The following is a 26,349-nucleotide window of genomic DNA, read 5'->3' on the forward strand; positions in this document are numbered from 1 at the left end:
CTAGTGTTCTTGCCTGGAGAATCCCAGGGACGGAGGAGCCTGGTAGGAGGCCGTCTATAGGGTTGCACAGAGTTGGACACGACTGAAGCGACTTAGCAGCAGCAGCAGCAGTCATGCCTTTCAAGAAATGTTAAGTTTTTCCGATAAGGAAAATGATACAGGTCAGAAACTTTTACATGAAGAAAGAAAAGTGTCAGAGAAGGAATAAATGAAGGTGAAATTATATATGTGTGTATCTTTTATTTGTATTATTCTTAGTTGATCTAAAAGTTATCTGTTAAAAGCAATAGTAGTAACCATATGATGGGTGAGTAGAACACATTATAAGTGAAATAAATGACAGAAATTTCACAAGGAATGGGAGTGAGGAATTGAGAATTCTCTACTACAGGAGACCTCTACTACACTTGAAGCCCTATAATGTTATTTGAAGATGAGCTTAGATTATGTTAAAATGCATATTGTAAGTCCAAGGGCAATCACTAAAGACACTTTTAAAAGATAGGCAGTATATAAAAATAGGCTATAAAATGGAACAACACAAAAATCCAGTTAAAATTGGAGAAGGCAACAAAAAGGAAGGGAGACAAAGAACAAACACAAAAAAGTGCCAAGGCTTACAAAGACTGGAATTTGATCCAATTCCATCACTTTAACACCCATTAATAGACAGATTGTCAGACTGGATTAAAACCAAAAACAAGAAGTAATAAGGTGTTTATAAGAAATCCACTTTAAACAAAGGATCAGATAGGCTAAAAGTAAACAGATGGAGAAAGATACACCATGCTAACCTTAACCAAAAGAAAGTTAAAGTATACTTAGCCATGAAAAGGAATGAAATAGTACCATGTGCAGAGACGTGGATGGACCTAGAGACTGTCAGAGTGAAGTTAGAAAAAAAAATTGTATAATATCACTTATATGTGGAATCTAGAAAAATGGTACACATGAAGTTTCTTGCAAAATAGAAGGAAGATTCACAGATACAGAAAACAAGTTTATGGATACTAAAGAGGGAAGTTGGGGGGTGGGATAAACTGGGAGATTGGGACTGACACACGTACACTACTGTGCATAAAACATACAACCAATGAGAACCTACTGTATGGCACAGGGAACTCTCGTCAATGCTCTGTGACTTAAATGGGAAGGAAATTTGAAAAGAGGGGATAGGTATGCATATAACTGTTTCACTTTGCTATACAGCAGAAACTAACACAACATTGTAAAGCAACTATACTCCAATAAAAATTTTTAAAGAAGAAAGCTGAAGAAGCCATATGAGTTGGAGACAAAGCAGACTTTGGAAAAAAGAAAAAAGATTATCAAGGATAAAACTGGAGTTTATATGAAGAGGTTAATTCCACAAAAAGACATAAAATGCTAAATGTGTATGAACTTAAAAAGCATCAAGATACAGGAGGTTAAATACCAAGAGAACTGAAGGTAAAAAATACATGCGTTATTACAGATGGAGATTTAAACTAGAAGTATGTTCCAGACCATAGAGGACAGAAACCAGGGGGTCAAAAGTCAAAACCCTTACTGTAGAAGTCATCTGCAGAAGTAAGCAAAAGATTAAATTGAACACATCTTGAATTAATTTAAACTCACAGGTCCACAGGAATTTATGTGATGACCCTGTAAAGTTCAGGATAAATTCTAAAGCATTTGTAATCATGGATTTTAGAGGCCTATCTGCTCTATTAAGACTCCAGTACATAGAGAACCAGTACTTTATTTGGTTTAGCTTGGCTTCCCCAACACCTAGCAAAGTTTTTGAGTTGACTAGTTGGTAAACATCTACTGAATGTCTAAAGCTGACTCTTACTAATAAATTATGTTCATCAATATTTAACTATACAAGTGAGTTACTGTTTCATTAAAAGTACAAAGTCCCAGTAGTGCTTCTTTTACAATGGAAGATTTTAGCTTTATAGGCATCCTGCAATATTATCAAAACCACCACCTGGTTTAATAACACAGTGAAAACAATTATAGTGAATGCATGAATTGTTCCCAGAGTTAAGGTTCCACATTGCTTGTCTATTAATTAATTCTGCTAATTTATTCGCTGGAAATGAGTCACAAATTAGTAATGCAAAGTAAATGACACATATAGAATACAGAAATTGAGAAGCAGATTTGCAAAGATTTAAAATAAATGTAAACATATGTACATTATAGAAGTATCACTCTTAATGAACACATAAATTTTAAAATGCCAGAATTTTGTCAACTTACATTGTTTATTAGGGCACAGTTCAATCATTTATACCACTAAAATAAGCAAACAAAATACAACTATGGAAGGCATACATTTAGACAAATCATAGGCTCCAAAGATGAAAGACATGGAACAAACTGGACATTTTACTCAATTTTTGATATGCATGATTAAAATAACAACTGAAGAGGAAATAATAACAACTGAAGAGGAAATATATTATTTACTCTGTCACTATTAAATTATGAAATTTAGCAACCTTCTTCAATTCATTCTATCTGGCTGGGTTAAGGAAGGAAATTTTTGAAATTTCAGTCACTGCCATAAAACTCTGAAGATGAGTATCATATCTGTATGAAAAATTATTTTGCAGTGAGGAATACCTATTTGTTATAAATTGCCAAGCTTCTTCGGATAACAAATGATTTTCACTTTACTATTCAGGGCATGCCCCATATATACCCAATAGGTACAAATCTGATGGTCTAAGATAGGGCACATGCGAACAATTACTTGTTGAATAAAATGCACAGATATTCTTCTTCTATCAAATAATTCTTTAAAGCTTCTTCCAAATGTCATTATCTGACTTATTAAAATTCAGTTTCACTCAAATTTTCAAACAAAGTGATGAGAGAACGTAAAGTACCTCTTTATAGGCTTGCAAACACTTGGTATTCATTTTCTGAGTCAGACAGCAGAAGAGGAAATAGCATAATCACTTACCTGACATGCATTATAAAGAAGCTGATGTTCTAGTTTTTTAATCCCCAGAATCTGCTGAAACATTTCATAGAGTTGTTCCTTGCTCAGAATAAGTTCAGACACAGCGCTCAGGGCCATTCTGTTTGGCGGTTTACACAAGTCCTCTTCACCCCTGTAAATGGCATCATACTTGGCTATCCAGGAACTCAGCACTGTCTCTTTGCTCAAGCCATCAATTTCTGGCAAACTCCGCACACGTTTTTCTATATTTTTCTTAAACACCTCTCTGAAGTCATTGGCAGAACATCCTCCACTCTGAACCATTCTGGCCACTCGATCACTCTTCAGAAACACCTGAAAACAAAACAAAAAAGAAATAAAAAATAAAAACCCACTTACAATTAGGTAGGGCCACTAATGCCAACTGCTTTTAGCAATCCAAGAGTTATGACACCAAACATTCTTCAGTGGTTCAAACGTTTTGCAAAACATGTTAACTAGTGACAAAATGGAAGCTCCAAATCATCTCTCTTAAAATGCTGAAATATTTAGGAGAAAAAACAATGAGTTTTGAGAACCTCTTAAGATGATCTGTCCTTGACCTACAGACTCCCCACATGAAGGTCACGTGGGGGGATCTCTGCAACTGATAGCCTTAAGAGTTGATTGAGAAGGTAACTGGAGAGATGACCCAGCTTCTCTATCTGTACTTGGGAGTTCTGAGTAGTTCTTCAGTAAGGAGAAGGTTTGAGAAACTGAAAGCTAACAGTGTGGTAAGTCTAGTATCTAAGTCAATATCATCTGGGTACCATCATTAATCACAACTCCTGTACAGATGGGGATGGAGTACACCTGTTCCCATCCATGACTTCACCAGTTCCCCAACTTCTCATACACTTCTCACAGCTGCGAAGAATCAATGATGTAAAAGCAAAATCTAAGCAACTTCTAGCTGTCCACGAATGCCAGGTAAGAAATAAAATACAATGACAACTAGGGAGACAGACACTTGTGAAATGTGTAGAAGAGATGGGTGACAAGTAGTAAGGTCATCCTGTGCGGCAGACATCAGACTTGGCCTCAAATCTCTCCTTTCTTCTAAGTCAAAGACCCAACTATCAACAAACATCAGTCAGGATTCGTGAAACATTGATTCTGTCATTAATATTCCTATGAATCCTCTATAGGTCACATGGGACTGATTTCATTCTTGTTTTCTTCCTAAATAACAAAATATTCTTCCAAAGAGCCTGCAGGACTATCTAACATAGCCCCCATGAGTTCCATCTGTGGCTAAGACTTCTGGAACTCAAGTTAATATCAATCATTTTCCTAAGCACTGACTCAGGATACCGAGGTGCTCCTAAATCAAGACCCCACTCCCTGCTCTCTGCTGCTACCATGTCTGTCTGTGTGCGGGCCAGCAGCACCCACGGTCCATGCAAAGCAGCCCCAATGACTGCCATCTGAGCTACCATGTCCTAAACCTTGTCCCCACTTGATTTCTCCCTTTTTCAGACCATTCGTACAAAATGCTGTTTCCTACCTTTCCTCATTGGCCAGGGAGGATTCCTGACTTGAATATTTTGGTTGACTAACTTACTAACTTATGGCAGAAAGTAAAGAGGAACTAAAGAGCCTCTTGGTAAGGGTGAAAGAGAAGAGTGAAAAAGCTGGCTTAAAACTCTATATTCAAAACACTAAGATTATGGCATCCAGTCCCATTGCTTCATGGCAAATAGATGGGGAAAAGTGGAAACAATGACAGGCTTTATTTTCTTGGGCTCCAAAATCACTGCAGACAGTGACTGCAGCCATGAAATTAAAAGAAGCCTGCTCCTTGGAAGTAAAGCTATGACAAAACTAGACAGCATATTTAAAAGCAGAGACATTACTTTGCCAGCAAAGATCTGTCTAGTCAAAGCTATGGTTTTTCCAGTAGTCATGTATGGATGTGAGAGTTAGACCATAAAGAAGGCTGAGTGCCAAAGAACTGATGCTTTTGAACTGATGCTTTTGAACTGTGTAGTATTGGAGAAGACTCTTGAGAGTCCCTTAGACTTCAAGGAGATCAAACCAGTGAATCCTAAAGGAAAACAATCCTAAATATTTCTTGGAAGGTCTGATGCTGAAGCTGAAACTCTAATACTTTGGCCACCTGATGTGAAGAGCTGATTCTTTAGAAAAGATCCTGATGCTGGGTAAAATTGAAGGCAGGAGGAGAAGTGGACAACAGAGGACAAGATGGTTGGATGGAATCACCGACTCAATGGACATGAGTTTGAGCAAACTCTGGGAGATGATGAAGGACAGAGAAGCCTGGCATGCTACAGTCCATGGAGTCGCAAGAGTTGGACATGACTGAGCAACTGAACAACAGCTTATAAGGGTTGTGAATTTTATAGCAGGCAAACATATGACACATATACACAATGTTTCCCCCTTTTTTCTTTTTTTTTTTTTTAACCAGCTGTGGCTCAATTATGGTTAAATCTTAAGGTACAGGTATAAGAAGAGTGCATTTATTTAGACCAAGGAAAATAAAATTAAGATACTTAATAGTATATTTTACCTAAAAATGCCTTTAACTATTATACATCTAAATACACCGGGGTGTCTCCATCTCTTTTCTCCTCCTCCTCTAACTGCACTGCCAGTGTCAACCCACTGCTTTCCAGTCTGGCCTTCTATGGCCCTGCCTCCGGCAGCTGGCACAATTTTAGAGGGTGCTCGAGGGACGCTGGAGGATGAGGGCTCTAGTTCTTCATTCTTTTTGTCTACCTACAGGCACATGGTGCCATCCCTTGGGCAGCTTCTCTGCAGACCCCACGGCTGGATTAGAGAGGCACCCCTCCCCCTGGCAAGTTCCTGGGCAGTTGTGCAGTGTAGCACTGCAGAAGGCAGACTCCTGTGGGTCCCACTGGTACAATACGGTGATGAATGTATGTGTAGGACACACCACATCTCCTCCAGGGAGATGTGGCCCCCAGCCTTTGGGATGAAGGGAATGGGACCCTCCTCCAGATCTGTTGCTTCCTTAGGGGCTCTGCTCCCTGTGTCTGTTACTCCTATATTCTTGCATTTTCTTTACCCACTGTAGCAAATCTCTCATTGTTTATAATACCTTTTCCTGTTCAATTATTTTGTGGTTTCTATCTCCAGATTGCACCATGATACAGAAATACTGAAATGTTACAAGGAAGACTACTTCTAAGGGGAAGATATTTGAAATTGAAACAATTTTTGAAAATGTAGTAATCATATAAAGCTGGAATGGCAAGACATTTTTTAAGTACAACATAAATACCTTATGACTGGCTTCAGTAAAACATTTAATTACTTTGATATCTAATGCTTTTAGCTGGCACTGCTTTCAGGTTTGTTTTTTTTTTTTCCCGATCTCTTCTGCTTAACAGTTAGTACTAAATTCTACCAAGTCACCAGTGTTTCTGAAGCAAAGACACTGATGAACTTAGGTTTATAAAGTCTTAATTTCCCCTATGAAATGATACCTACACTCATACTGACTCAGTCCAATTTCATGTTACTGAATCAACATTTCCTAAGTGGTAGCAATGGGTCAGGCATTTTGCTAAGAGTTGGGGACACAAAGTGAACCAAAGACCTTGCTCTCAAACAGCTCATACCCCCTGAGAGAGGGAGAGGACACACAGAAACCTAGAGGACTAAAGCTATGCAAAGGGAGGGAAGGAGAAGGAGGTTATCAACTCTCTTATCTGGAGGGCAAGGCTGGGGAGGAGGGAAAAACAGGACAGAGACAAAGGGTCTATGATCTGAATGACCTGTAGGTTGCATAAGAAGAAAAGGGAGAAGAAAATACATTTCAGAAAAGTAAAAGATAACAAGCAAAGACATATAAAATTGCATGACCTTTTGAGGGAAATATACGAATTTCTATACTTCAGGAACGTTAAATATAAGGGTGAAGGGAGCAAAACTTGTGCCAATCAGACCAACAGAGACCAGATGGCTGAATGCAGTTTGTGCCAAGCCAGGAATCTGAGCTCTGCCGGAGGGTCAGGATGATGGCTGGGTAACCTCGTTGCTCAAACGCTGAGAAGCACAGTTTAGACAAACAACTGGTGGTGACAATCAGCCAGAACAGGGATTGGGATCAGCTACCAGAGAGCACGGGAGACCAAGCAAAAAGCACTCAGGCCTTGATCTAGGGCAAGCGTCATGGGCTAGAGAGAGAGGCAGAAGGGAGATAATTAACACATCGTGATGAGTTCTAGGACGTGTAAAGCCATGGGAAACACGATGATTCAGTTTTTACTGGGGTGTCTGGATTCCACTAGCCACAGGTAATTAAAGAATACAGGCAGAATAACATGTGGAGGGCAGGGGTTGCAGATGGTGGTGGGTAGATGGGGGGATGGGCATGGTCATTGATTATTAGTTTAGTTTTGATAAATGGCCAGCTTTGAAAACCAAATAAAACAGTACCAGAGTATGGAGCAAAACTCTCTGAAATACCTACATTTACTAAGTGGGAAGAAAAATGGGATCCAGGGGAAAGCAGGTAGTGTCACAGAAAAAGATGGCAAAAAAATATGACACATTAGTAGTCAGGAGAGAGAGAATCAAGTACCACAAACACTGGCAGGGACTTGTCTCTACCACCGTCAAGGGCCCTGTGGCAGAGAAGACAGGTAAAGGGTAGGCAGTGATCTGCAGCAGGAGATGACACCTTGTAACCAAGTTAAGACAGCAAATGTAAACTGTCCTAGAAAACGTGGGTGAAAAGGAAAATGACGGGGAGAGAAAAAGCTGAAACTGGGGAATGACATGTAGGCAGTGAGGGAGACCAATCAGGAAACAAGGGCGGTGTGAGGTCTGGACGACAGAGAACCATGAAGTACGTCACTTGTGAGACTAGTATATGGAAGCCTGCTATGAGCTTTCCCATCCTTGCCCAGGGTGGTTGGGGGTGGATGTAAGATGCTCTGAGGCAAGGCACTGAGGTTCTCTGTCTAATAGTCCTCTGCAGGCAGCCCAGAACCAAGGGAGTGAGCTGGAAAACAAATTCTTTAGCCCAGCTGAGCCACAGGGTAAGTGTGGTCTCAGTGGACAGCTTGATGGCAACTTCTCGAGAGACTCATGAGCTCTCCTTACACATCCCACTGACATCCTTAATTTAACAAACTTTGAATGGGATTCATGACTTTTCCCATTATTTGCTCACCCTTCTGCCCGTCTGCTTCAGTGAGTAGCAGTACCTCCCCCTCCCTTCTGGAGAGACCTGGAAACTCTTAACTCCACCATCTCCTCCATGTTTATTTCCCAACATACACCTTCTCACTGAACCCTGCTGACCCTACCCACCCCCAAATCCCTCCTCACCTCTTCATGCCCCTCACTGAGACTAAGAGTAGCTGCCTCTTAATTGGCCTTCCTTCCTGCCTTGGAAATTTTCCTGACAGCCACTCTACTCTGATCTTCCCCAAGTTGTACTCTTCACTGATATTAAAAAGAAAAAGTTATTTTTAGTCTGATCCTTTAAATTCTTCTCTAGCTTAAAAATTCTTCTCTGACTCTCCACCAAAAGTCATCAGCAAGGCCTTTGAGGTCCTATACTTCAGCTGGTCCCAAACTACCTGCCAAACCTGGCTTCACTGCAAATGGCTCTGCCACTCAGTCTCCATACCCTGCCTCCACCATCTTTCCTCCAAACTCTTCACATTACTCATCTCACAACCCCCAAGTTACCTCTAACAGCTCTCCAGATGCCCACTAATGCCTTGAATCATCCATAACCTATGTTGTTTGCATGCAATCCTAGCACCCTTTCTTCTTCCTTCAAAGTCACTTTGTAACTGTAATATTTAATTGTAAATTCTATTACATTTTACTCACATAAGGCTAAGTTCCATGTAACCAAATACAGTTTCACTCACCACTGTATTTGTGGCCCTTAGTACTGGGTTGGCCAAAAAGTTAATTCAGGGTTTTCCCATAAAATCTTACTTTTTGGCCAACGTAAGACCAAGGCAAGCACTTAGAGAGTATCCACTGAATGAGAGAGGAATAAACAGTTTGGACGGTTAAACTAATAATTCAATATTTCCCCTCCATGCAACTGTATAATTTAAATAATTAACCAGTATGGTTTACTGAGTTTCAGTTATGTTTACAGAAGAAAGAAGTATAGGAAATGGACCCTGTCCATATGATGGGAGAAGGAAAGACATCTCAGGGAAAGAGGCACATAAGTGACGTCACAGAGAACCAGTTCAGTGAGAAAAATAAGATGTATGCTGTCTAAAAACCATACTATTGTCTAATTCTCAACCTGTGCTGTTTTTGCAGAAATGATAGTTTAAAATTTTTCAGATGTTGTAACTTATGAAACTGTAACAATGATAGGTTTAGTCTTATTAGGTTGCAACTATCTTGATTCCTGCGTCCTTTCATAATAACACTTATCAAATTAAAGGCAGGTAAAGTGTGACCCCATGTCGAGGCTAGTCCCAGACGCTCGTCTCTGGGTCTAGGGTGCCTTCCTCTCTAATGAAATTCTGTCTGAAGAACATGTAACTGGGGGCTATCCTGGCACAGAAGTGGCTTCAGGAATTTAGTTTACCAGCACACCCATTGATAAGCAGATTTTGTCTTCCCAGAGCTCTTCATATATTATCTCCTTTCATCCTCCTCATCTCTGTGCCTTATTTCATCATCAGTCTCTTTGACAGATCAAGTGGGTAGGCAGAGAAGTGACTAGCCGAAAATCACAAAGTTACTGGGAGAATAGAGACTGAATCCCCAACTTTGGAATTTAAAAGCAACATCCCTTTGCTTTTTCTTCTTTCCCACTCTTTCATCCCACTGTACCCCTCCTCCTCCTACCAAGGGTTCACCCCGAGAGCCATATAGTATGCTGGGTGCTGGCCAACACTTATGGAATTACCAACCACTGATCTCCTTCTGAAAAAGCCACTGAACACACCAATTCAGCATGGCGGGGTGGGGGTGGAGGTGTGATGGTCCTGACATCGGAAAACTAACATAGTATGCATGCTACCTTTCTCCACATCTTAGGGACTTTTAACTTGTACATGGGTCCTCTGATTACCACCAACTGCCTCTCTTTCCATTCACCTGCTATGTTTATAGACCACAGAAGTTACTATCTTCAAGTCATGGTGAACCAACAACAAAATTTAAATGTGGTGACTGCAACAAGCAGCTATATCTGCAAAGGCTAAGTCTGCTCAGCTGTCCAAATAAAACTTCAAATATACTTTTTTTTTTTTACAAAAGTACTTATTGTTCACATATTGCTTTTGATCTGAAACATGCATTGCTTCTTGATTCAAAAGAATTGTATAATGATGAGAAAAACATTATCTGCTTGCCAAACCACTGTGGCTATCTATGAGATGGTTCCTGGGAAGGCTGCCAACATGTTTTCAGCCAGGAAAACACTGAGAAAGAACAAGAGCCCCACTTATAAGAGATGCCTTTTTCTCCTTAATAATGACAAAGAAAACACTGTCGAATAATTTCAATAACTTATGTGGCCCATGGATAAACCCTTTCTTAAACTATTTTTCAGGTGTTATCAAATCCATGATCATTTTTTTTGGTAACAGGGATGAATTTAATTTTACTAGATATCAAGTAATTCCCAGTTTTCCAGCATTAATACCACTATTTCTTATCAGGGCACTTCTCATGTCTAAAGCTAGTTGACAGATTATTCCCTGTTGGCACTATATAAATTTCAGGCGTACCATCCATCCAAGTCTCCCTCAACCTATCTTTCCAGCATTCTCTTCCACTGCTCCCAAGAACATACTTTCTGTTCCAATAAAGAAAAATACTTAACCTCCAACAGTCTCCACCCCAATAGCACAACCATTTGTTTCATAAATATTTAACAAAACATACTCCATGCTGGGCAATGTGAGCAAAATGGTATAGGTGTGCTGCCTTCACAGAACTTATAGTGGAAGAAACAAACTACAGAAACTAAAATGACTGTGGGATGATGAACGTTACTGAGAACTGAGCATTTTTGGCGTGGTGAGAGTTGGTAGCAAGGCTGTGAATCTATTGGAGGAAGTCACAGAGCTTCCCTGAGGAGGTGAATGAGGGATGAAGACCAAGAAGAATCAGTTGAGATATGAGGGGAGACCAAGGGACAGTGGGGTGAGTGGGACATAGCTGGCCTCAGTGGGCTTTGCTGAAGGGAATGAGCCTAGAGTGATGAGAGAGACGGGACTGGGTTTATAAGTCCTCGAAAGGCGTCTAGTCTTTATCCCCAGAGCATGGAACACCATCCAAACGCTCAAGTCAGGGAGTTACATGAGAAAGACTGCATTTGCAAACAGCTGAAATTTATTCTAAGGTCTTTATTTATATTAACCTTGAAACATAAAGTAGGTGGTGGTATCTATTTTAAAGGTAAGAAACTAAGCACAGAGAAGAAAAGACACTTGTCTGAGGTCACACAGCCGAACTGTAGAGGAGTGAAAATTTAAGCCTAGACCATGCAATCAAATATGATGATTTATCAACTTATGGCTCATTAAACTGAAGGGGAGAAAGTAAGGAGCAGACAGAATGAAGAGAATCAGGTAAATATACTCCCGTCATTCTTTCCTCCTCTGTGATGCTGTCCACAGTTCATGCCACTTGTTCATTCTGGGCCTTCTTGCTGCTGCTGCTGCTGCTGCTAAGTCGCTTCAGTCGTGTCCGATTCTGTATGACCCCATAGACGGCAGCCCACCAGGCTCCCCCATCCCTGGGATTCTCCAGGAAAGAACACTGGAGTGGGTTGTCATTTCCTTCTCCAATGTATGAAAGTGAAAAGTGAAATTGAAGTCGCTGAGTCCTGTCTGACTCTTCGCGACCCCATGGACTGCAGCCTACCAGGCTCCTCCATCCATGGATTTTCCAGGCAAGAGTACTGGAGTGGCTGGGCCTTCTTAGCACTGTCCATTCTCTCTGAAGGTAGGAAACATACCTGTCCTCCAGTGAGCAAATTCCGTACAGTATCATTATCTCTCTCTCCTGCTTAGACTATGAACTTCTTTAGAACCGCATCTTTAAAAATCCTCTGTACGGTAAGGTATCATTTGATAGGCAAATTTTGAAGGAAATAATGAGGTCCCTGTAGTCCTAATGGATTGTGGAAAGTTATTAAATCCAAATTGGGGTGTTTTGACCAGTGTGGGATGAAGTTTTCACTGATTCAATGTAAAGAAATGAACACTGAAAGTAACTTGAATAAAGCTAAATTTATTCCATATATTATTTGTAGAAATCATAGATATAAGTCACTTCCCTGTAATACAATGTTGTTAACAGTAGATGGTGGGTTAGTTTTGTTTGTTTTGTAGTGGTTCATGACCTTTCTTGGCAAAAAATATTTGACCTTGGTGGTTTTTCCTTTTTTCCTTTCTGATCCATGAATTTTCAAGGTTTAGAAATCACTCCTTTAACCAATCCCATTCCCTTCAAAGATGTTAAGAAACTGTAAATTAAAACTGACAGCAAATTTAAATATATATATATATGTGTGTATATATATATATATATATAGGTTAATGATATGCCTAGACCTTTATAAACTGGGAAGCAGATGCTCTCAAATTCCTTATATCAACTCTAAAGCCCTTAAAGCAGATCTAAACCCCTTAAACTACCAAAGGCTTCTCACTTTGTCTGCAGTAGAATTGAGATGACTTTACATTCAGATGAACTTAAATGTGATTTGAAAAGTATAAAAAAAACTTTTTTTGGGGGAAAAATATGCATGCTATTCCCGTCATTAATATTACAAATTTTTATAAAGCTTTTTTCTTCTAATATCAGCTAATAGCAGATCCTTTAGTATTCCTTTATAGGTATTTTCCAGCTCAATGATTAGTTTAAATCTCCCTAAGCTGATGAAGAAAATCTCCTTAACCCTGTAACTACAGAGCAGGAAACGAAGTCTACCAAGTCACTCAATCCAAGCACAAATAAAAACAGAGAAGCATGATGACTGACTACTAGCTGGGCTTCTGATCTGTACAGACTGAAAGTCTTAAGGGCAAAAAGGTTAACTTCTATATGCATATATACAGTGAAAGAAAGGCATCACCCTCCCACTTTCCAACCCATTCCCTCACTCTTCCCCTGTTTCATTCAACATTTCATAGTATTATAGAAAATTAAACAAAACTTTGAAAGTTCCTTAAAGAAGGTTGAGCACTGAAGACTGATACTTTTGAACTGTGGTGCTGGAGAAAACTCTTGAGAGTCCCTTGGACAACAAGGAGATCCAGTCACTCAATCCTAAAAGAAATTAGTCCTGAATATTCATTGGAAGGACTAATTCTGAAGCTGAAGCTCCAATACTTTGGCCACCTAATGCAAAGAACTGACTCATTGGAAAAGACCCTGATGTTGGCAAAGATTGAAGGCAGGAGGAGAAGGGGATGACAGAAGGAGAGATGGTTAGATGGCATCACCGACTCGACAGACATGAGTCTGAGCAAATTCCAGGAGATAGTGAAAGACAGGGAAGCCTGGAGTGCTGCAGTCCATGGGGTCACAAAGGGTTGGACATGACTGAGTGACTCAACAGCAGCAGCAAGTTCACAGGTTGAGCTGCTTTATTCTGCCTGAATTATGGAGAGGTTTCCTTGTTTGGGGATTTTTTTTCCCCCTTATTATAATGATATGGAAAATAAATTTTTAAAATGTGTATTACTTTACAGTCTTAGTATCTAATATTCAGTAAATCCTTAAAATCATTTATTTTCATTGTATGGAAGAAAATGTGGTTTCCAGGTTTACAATATCCCAATTCTGTGTACTGCTTATCTCATCCTCATGTCTGCTGCAGTGCTCTTGGCCATGAAAGAATGTACCAAAACCCAGAAGGAAATCAGACCTGAGTGTCCAAGGTGTGGCACAAGCTGAGAGACTGAGCCATACTGGTTCAGTTTCCTCGCTGGTGGAATAGGAATAAATATCACTTTTTCTCACACAGTTTTTTGAGTATTACATGAAATAATACAGTAAAATATGCTCTTAATCAGTTATGCAAACTGTGAATCTGTGGACCTATGCCAGCACCCGAATTGTTACCTGTCCCTCAAGAAGTAGAGGGTATGTCTTTAGAAACTTGCAGTGATGAGACATTGCCCTGACATTCCTGTACCCTATTTTATACCAACATCATGTTATGAAAATGTGCAAACATACGGAGAGACTGAAGAAAGTCTGTAGCAGTTTGACAACCACTGATTTAACCAATCCTATTATCAAATGTGAAGAAACCATAAGTTAAAATCAACAGCAAACAATCTCTTTTGTTCTGAAATTTACTTCCTGCCCTGTTTTCACTGCCCTGTTTTAAAAATAACATTTTTAAAATTAATTTATTTTTTATTGAAGGATAATTGCTTTACAGAGTTTGCTGTTTTCTGTCAAACCTCAACAAGAATCAGTTTTTCTTTCACGTAACTATCTGTCTTCTCCATTGACTTAAATTATTTTCATTATATATTTCAGGGTTAATGAAATACACGATCTTGTGTTTTAACAAAATAATCCACAATGGATTGAAAACAATGAGTCCTTTGCTGCAGATACATCATCAAGAAAGTTTTCTGAGAAGATGTTGACACAGAAATTGGGAGAAGATATTTCTAAGAATCAAATTATATTTTCCACAAGACTATCAGTGCACTGGAGAATAAGCTACTGCCCTTTCAAACGGCAGCTAAGAAAACATGAATCTTGAGGACTGCAAGTCATTTACTCTTGATGAGCCAAGAGCCTACAAGCAAATGAAGTTCCAAAACTAAGAAAGAATTTCTGGAAAGTAAATCAATCTTGAAAGCAAACATTCTTTAAGTCAAAGAAAAATGAACCCCACACCTTTTGAACAACATCTCCCTGGCAAGTAACGACTCTTAATAAAAACGTGTTGGATGAGTTCCACAGTTTGTACTGTGTAATTATTTGTTTTTCCACCAGATGGCAACTATGGGTGGAATAATGATATTTTTTAATCTCAGAATGTGATTTTCAGGATTGCACAAGACTTCAAAGGTATAAATCCAATCACCCTTTCAGAGCCTGAATTCTCTTACCACTGTGGCCACCACCATTAAAATAACATCCAAACCACCAAACTCCTTTGGGAAGAGAAACTCTCAGTTCATGGGGGGACAATAAACTGTGTGTGCATGCTTGCTAAGCCAATTCAGTTGTGTCACTCTGTGAGACCCCATGGTCTTTAGCCCGCCAGGCTCCTCTGTCCATGGAGTTCTCCAGGTAAGAATACTGGAGTGGGTTGCCATTTCCTCCTCCAGGGGATCTTCCCGACCCAGGGATCAAACCCATGTCTCGTGTCTCCTGCGTTGGCAGGCAGGTTCTTTACTAGTGCCACCTGGGAAGCTCAGCCTGTCTATGGACAGGACCAGCTACTGGAAAGTCCTTTGTTTCCACAGGTAGCTGTCACTTTCTCACCTACTTACCTCTGTGATAGTAGAGACTATCCAAATTCTCCCCAAGGCCATTCTTCAGGTTTTAAATGGCACCCCACTCCAGTACTCTTGCCCGGAGAATCCCATGGATGGAGGAGCCTGGTGGGCTGCAGCTCATGGGGTCGCTAAGAGTCTGATACGACTGAGTGACTTCACTTTCATTTTTCACTTTCATGCATTGGAGAAGGAAATGGCAACCCACTCCAGTGTTCTTGCCTGGAGAATCCCAGGGACGGGGGAGCCTGGTGGGCTGCCGTCTACGGGGTCGCACAGAGTCGGACACGGCTGAAGTGACTTAGCAGCAACACTGTCTTCAGCCTTCCAGGTTAAACACTCCTCAGGTGACAGGGGCCTCCTGGCACACATTCCACTTTTTTCTGTTTTAGCACGGGACCCTTGTTCCTTTCAGCCCCCTGCCCAAGTATTCATCTTCTTGACAAAACCTCCTCTATTTAAAACTGCTAACTCTGCCTCTGACAATTCCATCCCGTTTTGTTTTCCTACATGGCACTTACAATTATTCAATAAATTATATTTATTATAATTTCTTTCCAGTAGAAAGAAAGCTCTGAGGGCGTTGGGTTTACTTGCCCCTGTGCTTCCAGGGCAAATCAATATTTAATGAATGCATGCATGAAATGCTTCACCAATGAATACGCCATATGAGTAAAATCTATTAGTGCAAAAGGACAGCAATTCTCGTAACAGAAGCAACGCTTCTATTAACGCAGTGTGTTGTGTGTTAGTCATTCAGTCCTGTCTGACTCTTTGCAACCCCATGGACTGTAGCCCCATCAGGCTTCTCTGTCCAAGGAATTCTCCAGGTAAGAATACTGGAGTGGGTAGCCATTCCCTTCCTGACCCAGGGACTGCACCCTGGTCTCCTGCATTGCAGGGATGTTCTTTACTGTCTGAGTCACCAGGGAAGTCCATTAATGCACTAGGAAAGGCCAAGCACCTCGAGATGAACTGCTTAGATGCTCAGTGACTCATCTTGCACTTACTTTCAGCTACAATTTTTAAGACACTGACTCTCCCTCCAGTGTTCGTGAAGCTGGTTTTATGGTCCCAAACCTAAGAATTTATGTTTCTTTTCTGAATTCCATGTACAGCCCACTGTTTTCGTGTGTTATTTTCAGACCATTAGTAAATGAAAGAAAGTGAAAAGTGAGCTCCTCCGTCCGTCCATGGGATTTTCCAGGTAAGGGTACTGGAGTGGGTTGCCATTTCCTTCTCCAGGGGGATCTTCCCAACCCAGGGATTGATTGCTGGTCTTCCGCATTGTAGGCAGATGTTTTTACCGTCTGAGGCACCAGTGAAGTCCAGGATTAGTGAATAGGTGGTCTGAAATATCCTTTCCAGTGTGGGCTGCCTAGTCCAGTGCATGGACTGCCCAATCTGTTTCAGTTTCTCAGTTTTTTCCTAACCTTCTACTGTGAAATTCATAAGCTGCTGTCTACTATCTATTCATTTCCTTACAACTCTCTTGGCAATGTGATAGTGGTGGTAAAGAAACCAGAACTGGAAGAGGAAAGGAGCAAGCATTAATGCACAAGCTATGCATAAAATCTGAGAGCAGTGACACCTGAAATGCACCTAAACGTGTGTCTTGGAAAATTTAACAACTCTTATTTGTGCAAGGTTTTAAAATTTACAACTATTTTCATTTACATTATTTCTATCTGATTACAACTGTGTGATGCATCCGTTTCCAAGCATGAACTGACCTTCTGAGACAGGAGAGGTTCTTAAACTTGAATGCCCATCAGAATCAAATAGAAGACTTGCTAAAATAGATTCTGGGTCCCCCAGAGTTTAGGCCTGCAGTGGGGCCTGAGACTGTGTAGTTCCAACAACTATATGAGTTCAGGTGAAGCTCATCCTGCTGGTCTGAGGACCACTGTTCTGAGATGTTCTGCCCTGGGGCAAGGATATGAGTGTGCAGGTCATCGGATGGAAAAGCATGATGTTCTTTTCAATAGGGCAAGTGCGCTTCCCAGGACCAAACTTCTAAAACAAACTGATGTTATTAGGAGAATTATAAAAAAATTTCTTTTTTGACCTTTCCAACTTCAGAGGAAAGGAAGGTATGGAAAACCCCTCTGACTAAAGTTTTTACATGAGGGAATGACTAGTTTTCAGCATCATTACCTCTAATTGGGAGTGGCCATTCCTAAAGCTTAATTTTGCTTTTTCACTCAATCAGATGTACCCTTCCCACACCCTCGTCTACCCACACGCCTCTTTCCTAATTACCCTGAGATCTCATGACTTACTACTTCAACCTCCTCCTGTTAGCACTTTCAGAGCCTATAGTTAAGATTTTTCTTCTAAGGCCCAATCCTGTAAGTCCTGAACATTAGACTCACCTAAACATGTTCTCCATTACTTAAAAACTAGTTTTTCAAGCTACCTGTAGTGTAGCGGTAAAGATCAGGAGCTGTGGAACCAGACTGAGTTCAAATACAGGCTCTGCCACATACTGACTGTTTAACTTTGGGCAAGTTACTTAGCCTGGCTGGGCCTCAGTTTCCTCATCTAAAGAATGGGGGTACTGATCACACCTACCTCAGAGTTACTGTTAGGATTAGCAGGTTTCTACCTGTGAAGCTTATATAATGGTAAGTGTACTGTAGCTCTGGTTATGACTAACACCCTCATCATCATTTTGACAATCATCAACTTTACTCAGGCTGTCATACGTTTTTGAGAGAAAAAGTCCTATTACTACAACTTTGCAAATGGAGATATGGGTTCAAAGTAGTAACATTAAATTTCATTTAATAGTAAACTACAATTAATGTGAAAGTAACAGATGAATTCGCATTAATAAACTCCTACAATTAAGCACTTAGCATATATCATGTCTTTTGCTGTATTTTACCTTAATTAGCACAGACCTATACTTTGAGCCATGTAGTAAAGCACCTGTAAGTTCTTTGGGTTCCTCAACTTGAGCATACTAAAAATTGGAACTCCCCTTCTACCCGAAACTTGCTTCATCTAACTATATTTTCTACCTCAGTGAATGATATCATCACCTCCAATCAGCCCAGGTCAGAAACCAAGGAGTCATCCTTAACTCTTCACACTCCTCCTCAACTCCTTCTAGCCCACCCCCTTCTCTTCTGCATTCACTCTGGGTTGCTAAACTGCAGATGAAAATTACGGGTAGAGGTAAGTTTTGAAATCACTGCTACTTTGGTAAGAAATGAAGTAGAAAATTCTCATCAGCAAATAAAATTAAAAAAAAATTATCTGGGACATGACCCACCTTTGATTCATCTCACCCAATTCACCTACTGTTTTTGTTCATATTTTCACCTTATCAACTCCTGGGTTATTGGAACTTCCTCCAAAATTCCCATTCTTCATTTTCCTTAACCAAAATTCTACATGACAGTCAAACTTCTTTAAAATACACTGTTGTTCACTGTTTCTTCCATGAGAATGCCCTTTTCCCCACCGAGCAGTTCCATTTTAAATGTTATTTCCTTATTTAAGAATTGCTTGCTTCTCTAGTTGAAATCCACTCCTCCATACTCCCAGAAATCTTTATCAATTTCTCTCCATGAAATGTAATACTTTATAACTTGATATTTAGATGTTTATCTACATATTTTCAGGAAAATGACAATAAGTAAATCTGAAGGAATCAGAGGATGAAATTGGGAACCCAACTAATATAAAGGCCTTTTGGAAAAGCCTTATTTTTGGCAGTGGTTCTCAAACTTGTCTGCACATTGGCAACACCTGGGTACCCAGGACCAGGGCCCTATCCCAGAGGTCTTGGGTACAGTCAGGGTACTGAGCATTTTAAAAACTCTCCAGGAGGTTCTAATGTGTAGCCATAGCTAAGAAGTACTGGTCTATGGAGGAACAGAAATAGCTGAGATTAATATAAGAATTTTTAAACAGAAGTAAAGATCTGGTGGATATCAACAGAGATGACTCAGGGTAGGCGAATGATACTATAGAAAAAAACTGTGGAAAACAAGAAATTCGGTATCACTTGGTACACAGAATAAGACTGAAATGTCTTACAACTGGTTCTAGCCTGAAGCTGGAGAAGGTAAGATGGGATCGGAAAGGATGGTTACAGGCAACTCTGCTTGGGATGAGAACAAAGAGCAAATGGTAGGAAGGTCAAGAGGATTCAGAGAAAGAATGCTGAAGAAGTCACCGTTAAGTTGGGAAGTTTTTAGAACTTACAGAAATTATGTGGCAGCAATGAAAGTGGAAGTGTTAGTCGCTCAGTCTTATCCGACTCTTTGTAAACTCATGGACTGTAGCTGGCCAGGCTCCTCTATTTATGGAATTCTCCAGACAAGAACACTGGAGTGGGTAGCCATTGCCTTCTCCAGAGGATCTTCCCAACCCAGGGATAGAACCTGGGTCTCCTGCATTGCAGGCAGATTCTCTACCGTCTGAGCCACCAAAGCAGCAGCAATAGTGCTGCTGAATTAGGAGATAAATGTTACTGATGTAGGAACGTTCCCAAATCAGTTACCCTGGTCATTAACAATGAGGAGAAAAATTCCTACCAGCAGCTGAAATCAAAGAAAACGTCTTAGAGGCCTGACAAAAATGACAGCATAATCGTAAAGACAGATGTTTTAAGCTGTGGTGTTGCTATTAAAAAAAAAAAAGGGACATTTTGGTTGTGAGGTTATGATGATATTTGAGCTTAATATATCCATTAAGGAGATCAAACCAGCCAATCCTAAAGATGATCAGTCCTGAATATTCATTGGAAGACTGATGCTAAAGTTCCAATGCTTGGGCTACCTGATATGAAGAGCTGACTATTAGAAAAGACCCTGATGCTGGGAAAGATTGAAGGTGGGAGGAGAAGGGGAAGACAGACAAAGAGATGGTTGGATGGCATCACCAACTCAATGGACACTGGGTATGAGCAAGCTCTGGGAGATGGTGAAGAACAGGGAAGTCTGGTGTGCCTTAGTCCATTGGGTCACAAAGAGCTGGACACGACTGAGCAACTAAATAACAAATATATGCTGAAGTATTATAAAATGTACAAGTGTTGTAGAGTGTAAAGTGTACATACAACTCTAACAACCATGCCCTGAGACCAGATCATGTCTCTAACTTAAAGTACATTACCCCTCTTCTCCCCTCAAAATTCTTACAAGTTAGAAAACTAGGTATGCATATTTCTGTATTAACAATTATAAAAACCCATAATCCTTATTTTTCATTCAGTTCAGTCGCTCAGTCGTGCCTGACTCTTTGCGACCCCATGAATCGCAGCACACCAGGCCTCCCTGTCCATCGCCAATTCCCGGAGTTCACTCAGACTCACGTCCATCGAGTCAGGATTACTAAACACTAAACATTTAAAAAAAAAAAAAAGAAGTACAAAAACCAAATAAATAAATTCTAAACTACAAAAACTAGTGCTCATGGTAAATGATGGAGCAGGAACATGAAGCTGCCATTAAATGGACTTCACAGTATCAATGTGTGAAGGCTTCCTCTTTAATGCTTCTTCAAACTCTGATCCTTTCTCCCACTTGTTCATGCAAGCTGCTTCAAAAACCAGTGAATTGTGTGATAGGAGAAAACACTTTAATGTATATACTATGCTTAAATACCATCAGAAATGCCAGATCCTGGCTCACTAAATCCTTTGAAATACATTACTGTAAATATTATGGCTGACCAACATCTCTCTATAGGATGACTAGAGTAAATCTATAGCCAAGAAACGGGTACATACTATAAACATACTGTGCCTTTTAATATGAGGCAACATTTATGATTTACTGTATAGGTAAACTCACCTGTAGCTTCACTCAATCAGTGGTCAAGTGCTTTAGACTCATTTTCATGTCAGTAAACATTAAGTCCAATTTACCCCCATAATAAACAAACAAGTGTCATTTTTATAAGGAGTGTCAAACCCCTACCTAGTGAGGCGAGCATGGGGAATCAATTACCAGAGAAATGCAAAAATATATACAAAGGAGGAATGCAAGGGAAATTCATATGACATTGGTATTAGGGGCAAAATAATTCATATTATGGTCTCACGCCATTATGGTAAAATACATTTGCATCACTAGGTATAAGAGAAAACGTGTAGCCCAAAGAATAGGTATAAAAAACTATTACAATGAATAATACCTGACATTTGACACAGCAGTGCTATTTCCAGGTTCTGGTTATTAAACCCAGAGTAAAAGTGGTTTATTGATCTGTTTACAGCATTCTAAAGACAAGGATTAAAACTGCTGTTTTGTTCTGACATACGAAACAGCTAGGCAAAGAACTCAGGCCGCTGCCTGCCACATGGTAGGCACTAAAGCAATCATAGCTCCCGAGTTCCCTGATGGGAGCTTTTCCTTCTCTGTTTCAAACAGACTCTAACTAACCTCTAATGAACATCTGTTGAAAATTCTCAAATCAAGATCTTAAGCACACTGTGTTCAATGTTTGATGTCCACATTAACAAAGAAATGCTTGATTATAAAAGCATATTCATGCCAATTTCTCACACGTGAAGGTAAGTCAGATTTAAGACGGACAATAATGAATAAAGTGGAGGCATGGGAGAGAAAGGAGAAAATGTGTGTAGTGGAAAGATGGACAAGACAATGGTATCAGTGTGAAGAGCAAACCACAAATTCCTCAAGTGTTAGGTCTAACATGGCATACACACTCCACATGAATTTGCCAAGAGTACACAGGACGATCAGAACCTGAGACCCTGGGTCTGGGGACTGCCAGCACCTGGCCATCTGCTTAGTGTTTTCCTGCGTCTCAGTTCTCTCTGGTCTTAGAGGAGCGTACCTCTTCCTTTAAACAGTCTTCCTTGGCATTGCAGTTAGAATCAACTACTGCCTTTCTGCCTGGCTATGCATTCCAGTATTCACAGCACACAGCAGCTCACAAAATTCCTCTTAATAGAGCTCTCTCTAGGCTTGTACAAGAATTCAAATCCCTGTGTCAGCCTTGGAGAGTTCAAGGCTCTTAAGTAAAATTATCCATGCTAAATTGTGATATTGAATCCTGCCTGGGCTAAAAATTAAATTTTTGTTTTATCAAAGTGATTTGGGATGAAAATTTTCAGGATTAAGTTCCCAGTATTTTGTGTGATTTGGATAAACAGTCCAGTTTTTCAGATTAACACATAATAATTACATTATTTAAAACAATGATTATTATTCATTTACTCAAATATTTGAGTCAGGTGTTGTGCTGGATCCTGGGAATACAGAGTGAATAAAACTAACAATCCCAGCAATTCATAGTAACTTCTACATTCTAGTACTTATCTACAAAATAATGACATAGTTACAGTGTTTTATTTAATTACAAAAAATTAACTAGGGAGTGGGGTAGGGCATAAGTGAAACAAGTACACTATGACTAACCACAAGAATTCTTTATTTAAGTCTTCTATACATTATGACAGAGAAGACAATGGCAACCCACTCCAGTCCTCTTGCCTGGAAAATCCCAGGGACGGAGGAGCCTGGAAGGCTGCCGTCCATGGGGTCACGAGGAGTCAGACACAACTGAAGCAACTTAGCAGCAGCAGCATACATTATGAACATGTAACAATTGTGATTAGCAATACTCAGTGCTGAAATATCTGCTATTCCCTTAAAGAGTGCTGATATTTTAACTCTAAAATTCCTATCATCATATATACACAGATCACATAAAATGTACTAATGGTTTGAAGAGAATTATGTGTTAAAACTGTACAATTCCATACAGCAAAAATTTCACACCAATGAAGAGAACACAGCACAATCACTTTCAAGTTAGCGCATATTGTACTAAAAATATCAAAAGATAAATTTTATTCTCCCTAGCTCATAAAAGCTCATTTATGTTTTTCAAATTCATTGATAGTTTCTGTATTATAAGGAACATATAAATATATTAGCAATTTTCCTATCAAAATAAAGCCCAATATATATGCAAAAAAATTCAGGAATAAATTTTGTCCTTGATTGGGAATTCCCTGGCAGTCCAGAGGTTAGGACTTAGTACTTTCACTGTGGTGGCCCGAGTTCAATCTCTGGTCAGGGAACTAAGATCCTGCAAGCCACGTGGGGTGACCCAAAAGTAAAATAAAAATTCATGTGCACACAGAAATAAACATAAATACTCACAGGAGCAACATACACTGACAAAAAATTACATTTAGTAAAGGTGAGAAACAGGAAAAAGAAAAACAAAAAAACCCTGCTCGGGCTTTTTCTTTTTTCTGAGACTTGACAAATGCAGAAAATTACCAAAGTAACAACAACAAAAAAGACACGAAAATCACAGTTTGGACAAACTGCTTGTCAGTATTTAGGACCTGATTTCACAAACAGGTTTAATTCACTTCCTCGAAGGCCATGATGTCAAGGCGGAGGATGGATGTCCGCTGTTACTGAATTAGACCGGCCGACGTCCTGAGAAGGAAGGGGCTCCTCCTCCTCCACATGTGTCACTTTATCTGACCTTCCTGAAGGAGGAAGTTCATTATTTGTGCCCTCTTCACTAGATGACAGGATATCAGCCAACTCGTTGGACATTAGAACTTGCAAGGACTCTGTTCCATCTTCAACATCCACCTGAATCCCCAAAGCTTTTAGAATATCACATTTGCACATGGGGCACGTCCCATGGGCTAAGATCCAGGGGTCAATGCAATTCTTGTGGAAAAAATGTTTACAAGTCAGAATACGAATTGTATCGTTAGGCTTATAGAGTTCAAAGCAAACTACGCAGCTATCTCCATTGCCACTTACTTCCTCGTCCCCCTCTTTCAGTACCCGAACCTGAAGCTGGCCAAACGCTTTCTTGAGATCATTTGTTAACCGTTGCCACCTCCGGTTCTGAATCCTTGCTACCCAAAGTCTTCGAATATGATAAAAGATGAAATACACTAACGTAGCGGTCGTGACGATCACAAAAGAGACGAAATAGTGATTCATCCAGATGATGTGTTTTCTTCCCACCTCAATCATGACGGTCACATGAATGCCCTTCTGAATTAAATGCAAAATCTCCATGCCTTTTAAGTTACCGATCATCACCACAACGATGTCTTCAAATATATGATGAGACATGGGAAAGACCTGATTGCCAGTTCCTGGGAAGTTGTAGATGATCACTCCACTGGCTCCATTCTCCACCGCCACCTTGATCTTCTGGGTGAAGGCACAGCCTCCCCGTTCGACAAGGGCGAGCCACGTCTGCGAGGTCTTCAGTTTCCTGAAACTGGTACTGGGGCTGCAGGCATTCTGTGTTTTTCCCTCAGGAGGCACGATGACTCCCGCCACTCTTTTCAAAGCGGAGCTTCTTCCAAACACGCCGGTCTCCCCCAGCTCTGACAACATGCGATTCCCAACATGAAACGATATGTTCATGTAAGCAGTCCAAACAGCGCTGGTTCTGCAACAGTGCTGGCTAAGCAGCCAAAGGAAGCTGAATTTCATGAGCCAGGAAGAGGCAGCATTGTTTCTCTGAGTGCCAACCTTGAGTAGATGCATCTCTCTCTCTGCTTAAGTGACTGAAGAACCAACCCAACAAAAGGATGTGGCTTCCACATCTGTTGATGATCAATGTAAACTATTAAAATGAAAAATACCTTCTGGGTGAAAACAAGTTCCACTGTCTTCCAGCATGTTTTTGTAAGAAGTTCTTAAAGAAGTCTTATGAGTTTGGGGGTTTTTTGTTTTGTTTTTTTTTTTTTTTGAGGGAGAGAAAGAGGAAAACTTTAGATTGAAAAAGAAAAATTCCCAGTCTCACTATTTTAACTCCAGATACTGTTTACTGTTGGGTGATATGATTATGACATAAAAGACAACACAGCCAATTAGGTAAGAGCTTAGAGCATGCTCTATATTTATTGGTTGAATGCTTTGAATGTTGCTATGGGTAATTTCAATGTTACTGGACAGATTCAGCCCTTGAGTTACATGTTATGATACCAGGTATCACATTAAACTATAAAATATAAAAATTACATAATGTATGAGTTTTAAAACCTGAATACATATGCAAGAAAAGCCATACAATTAACACTTTCCTTCACAATCAGTGAAGTAAATATACGTTACAAAATGCCAAGTTTTAACCATGAATGTTAATTAAAAATTAGCACTACGACCAGATATGGGGTAGAAGTGGTGAATAACACTGTTTTTAACTCACATTTTCACCATACAATATATTTTTTTAATCTAGCATGTAAAATTTTGAACTTTATTTAATAAAGCTTGCTCATAAGTTTGTTGGATCCGTTTGGTTTTAATTTTTAAAAGCAGGGTATCCCATTCAATTTCTTCAGCTCACTACCCTCACTTTTGGCAGCACTAAAGACAGAAAAGACCAATGTCATTTCTCTGCAGAGCTTGACATCTGTTAGTAGCTTAACAATATTTTGAGGAAAGAGGAGGACAAGTGTAGAGGAAAAGATCAAATATAGCAATATTGGTTTACCACAGTGTACCGTGAACAAAAATGTAGCTGCAGATTTTAGAAAGACAAATTCTGAGGTCCTCACTTAAATTTAACCACTGACATCAGTGACTGTTAAAGGTCATCGAATCTTTTAACAAAATGTTTGCCTAAGTCAGCAAACACCCTTGGTGGAAGACCCCACATACACTGTTAGTTCTGCCTGTATTTTTGCTACATGTAGGCCAAGAGCACAATATAACTTCAAAGCCAAAAGAATGACATGTGAACTAACAGGCATGGGCACTCACTGGTACTGCCATACACTTTCTTGGGAGAATTACTCAGTGGTTCTTATTCACCAGCTAGGAAGCCAAAGCCAAGAATTTTGACCTTGTACATAAATGTCTCTGACTTCTATGCATACGGTACTAAGAGATACTTCAGGTTCCATCTTGCCAGAACTACAGAAGCTAG

General features: G+C 39.9%; 2 protein-coding genes across 20 annotated transcripts in view; both read right to left on the bottom strand.

Annotated features, from left to right (window-relative positions):
- The window catches only part of CADPS2 (calcium dependent secretion activator 2), a 575,633-nt gene that overhangs the window by 371,321 nt on the left and 177,963 nt on the right, over positions 1-26,349 (bottom strand). For all 19 annotated transcript variants that reach the window (XM_040259536.1, XM_040259533.1, XM_040259535.1 and 16 more), the window contains exon 3: positions 2,957-3,289. In XM_040259536.1, coding sequence (XP_040115470.1) covers positions 2,957-3,289 — 333 coding nt within the window. The remainder of the gene's footprint in view (positions 1-2,956; positions 3,290-26,349) is intronic.
- Positions 23,511-24,982, bottom strand: RNF133 (ring finger protein 133). Its single transcript, XM_040259548.1, has one exon. It carries the CDS (start codon positions 24,960-24,962, stop codon positions 23,829-23,831), a length of 1,134 nt encoding a protein of 377 aa, XP_040115482.1. The 5' UTR covers positions 24,963-24,982; the 3' UTR covers positions 23,511-23,828.

This window comes from Oryx dammah, unplaced genomic scaffold (assembly GCF_014754425.2).
Source record: "Oryx dammah isolate SB20612 unplaced genomic scaffold, SCBI_Odam_1.1 HiC_scaffold_18, whole genome shotgun sequence".
Classification (NCBI taxonomy): Eukaryota; Metazoa; Chordata; class Mammalia; order Artiodactyla; family Bovidae; genus Oryx; species Oryx dammah.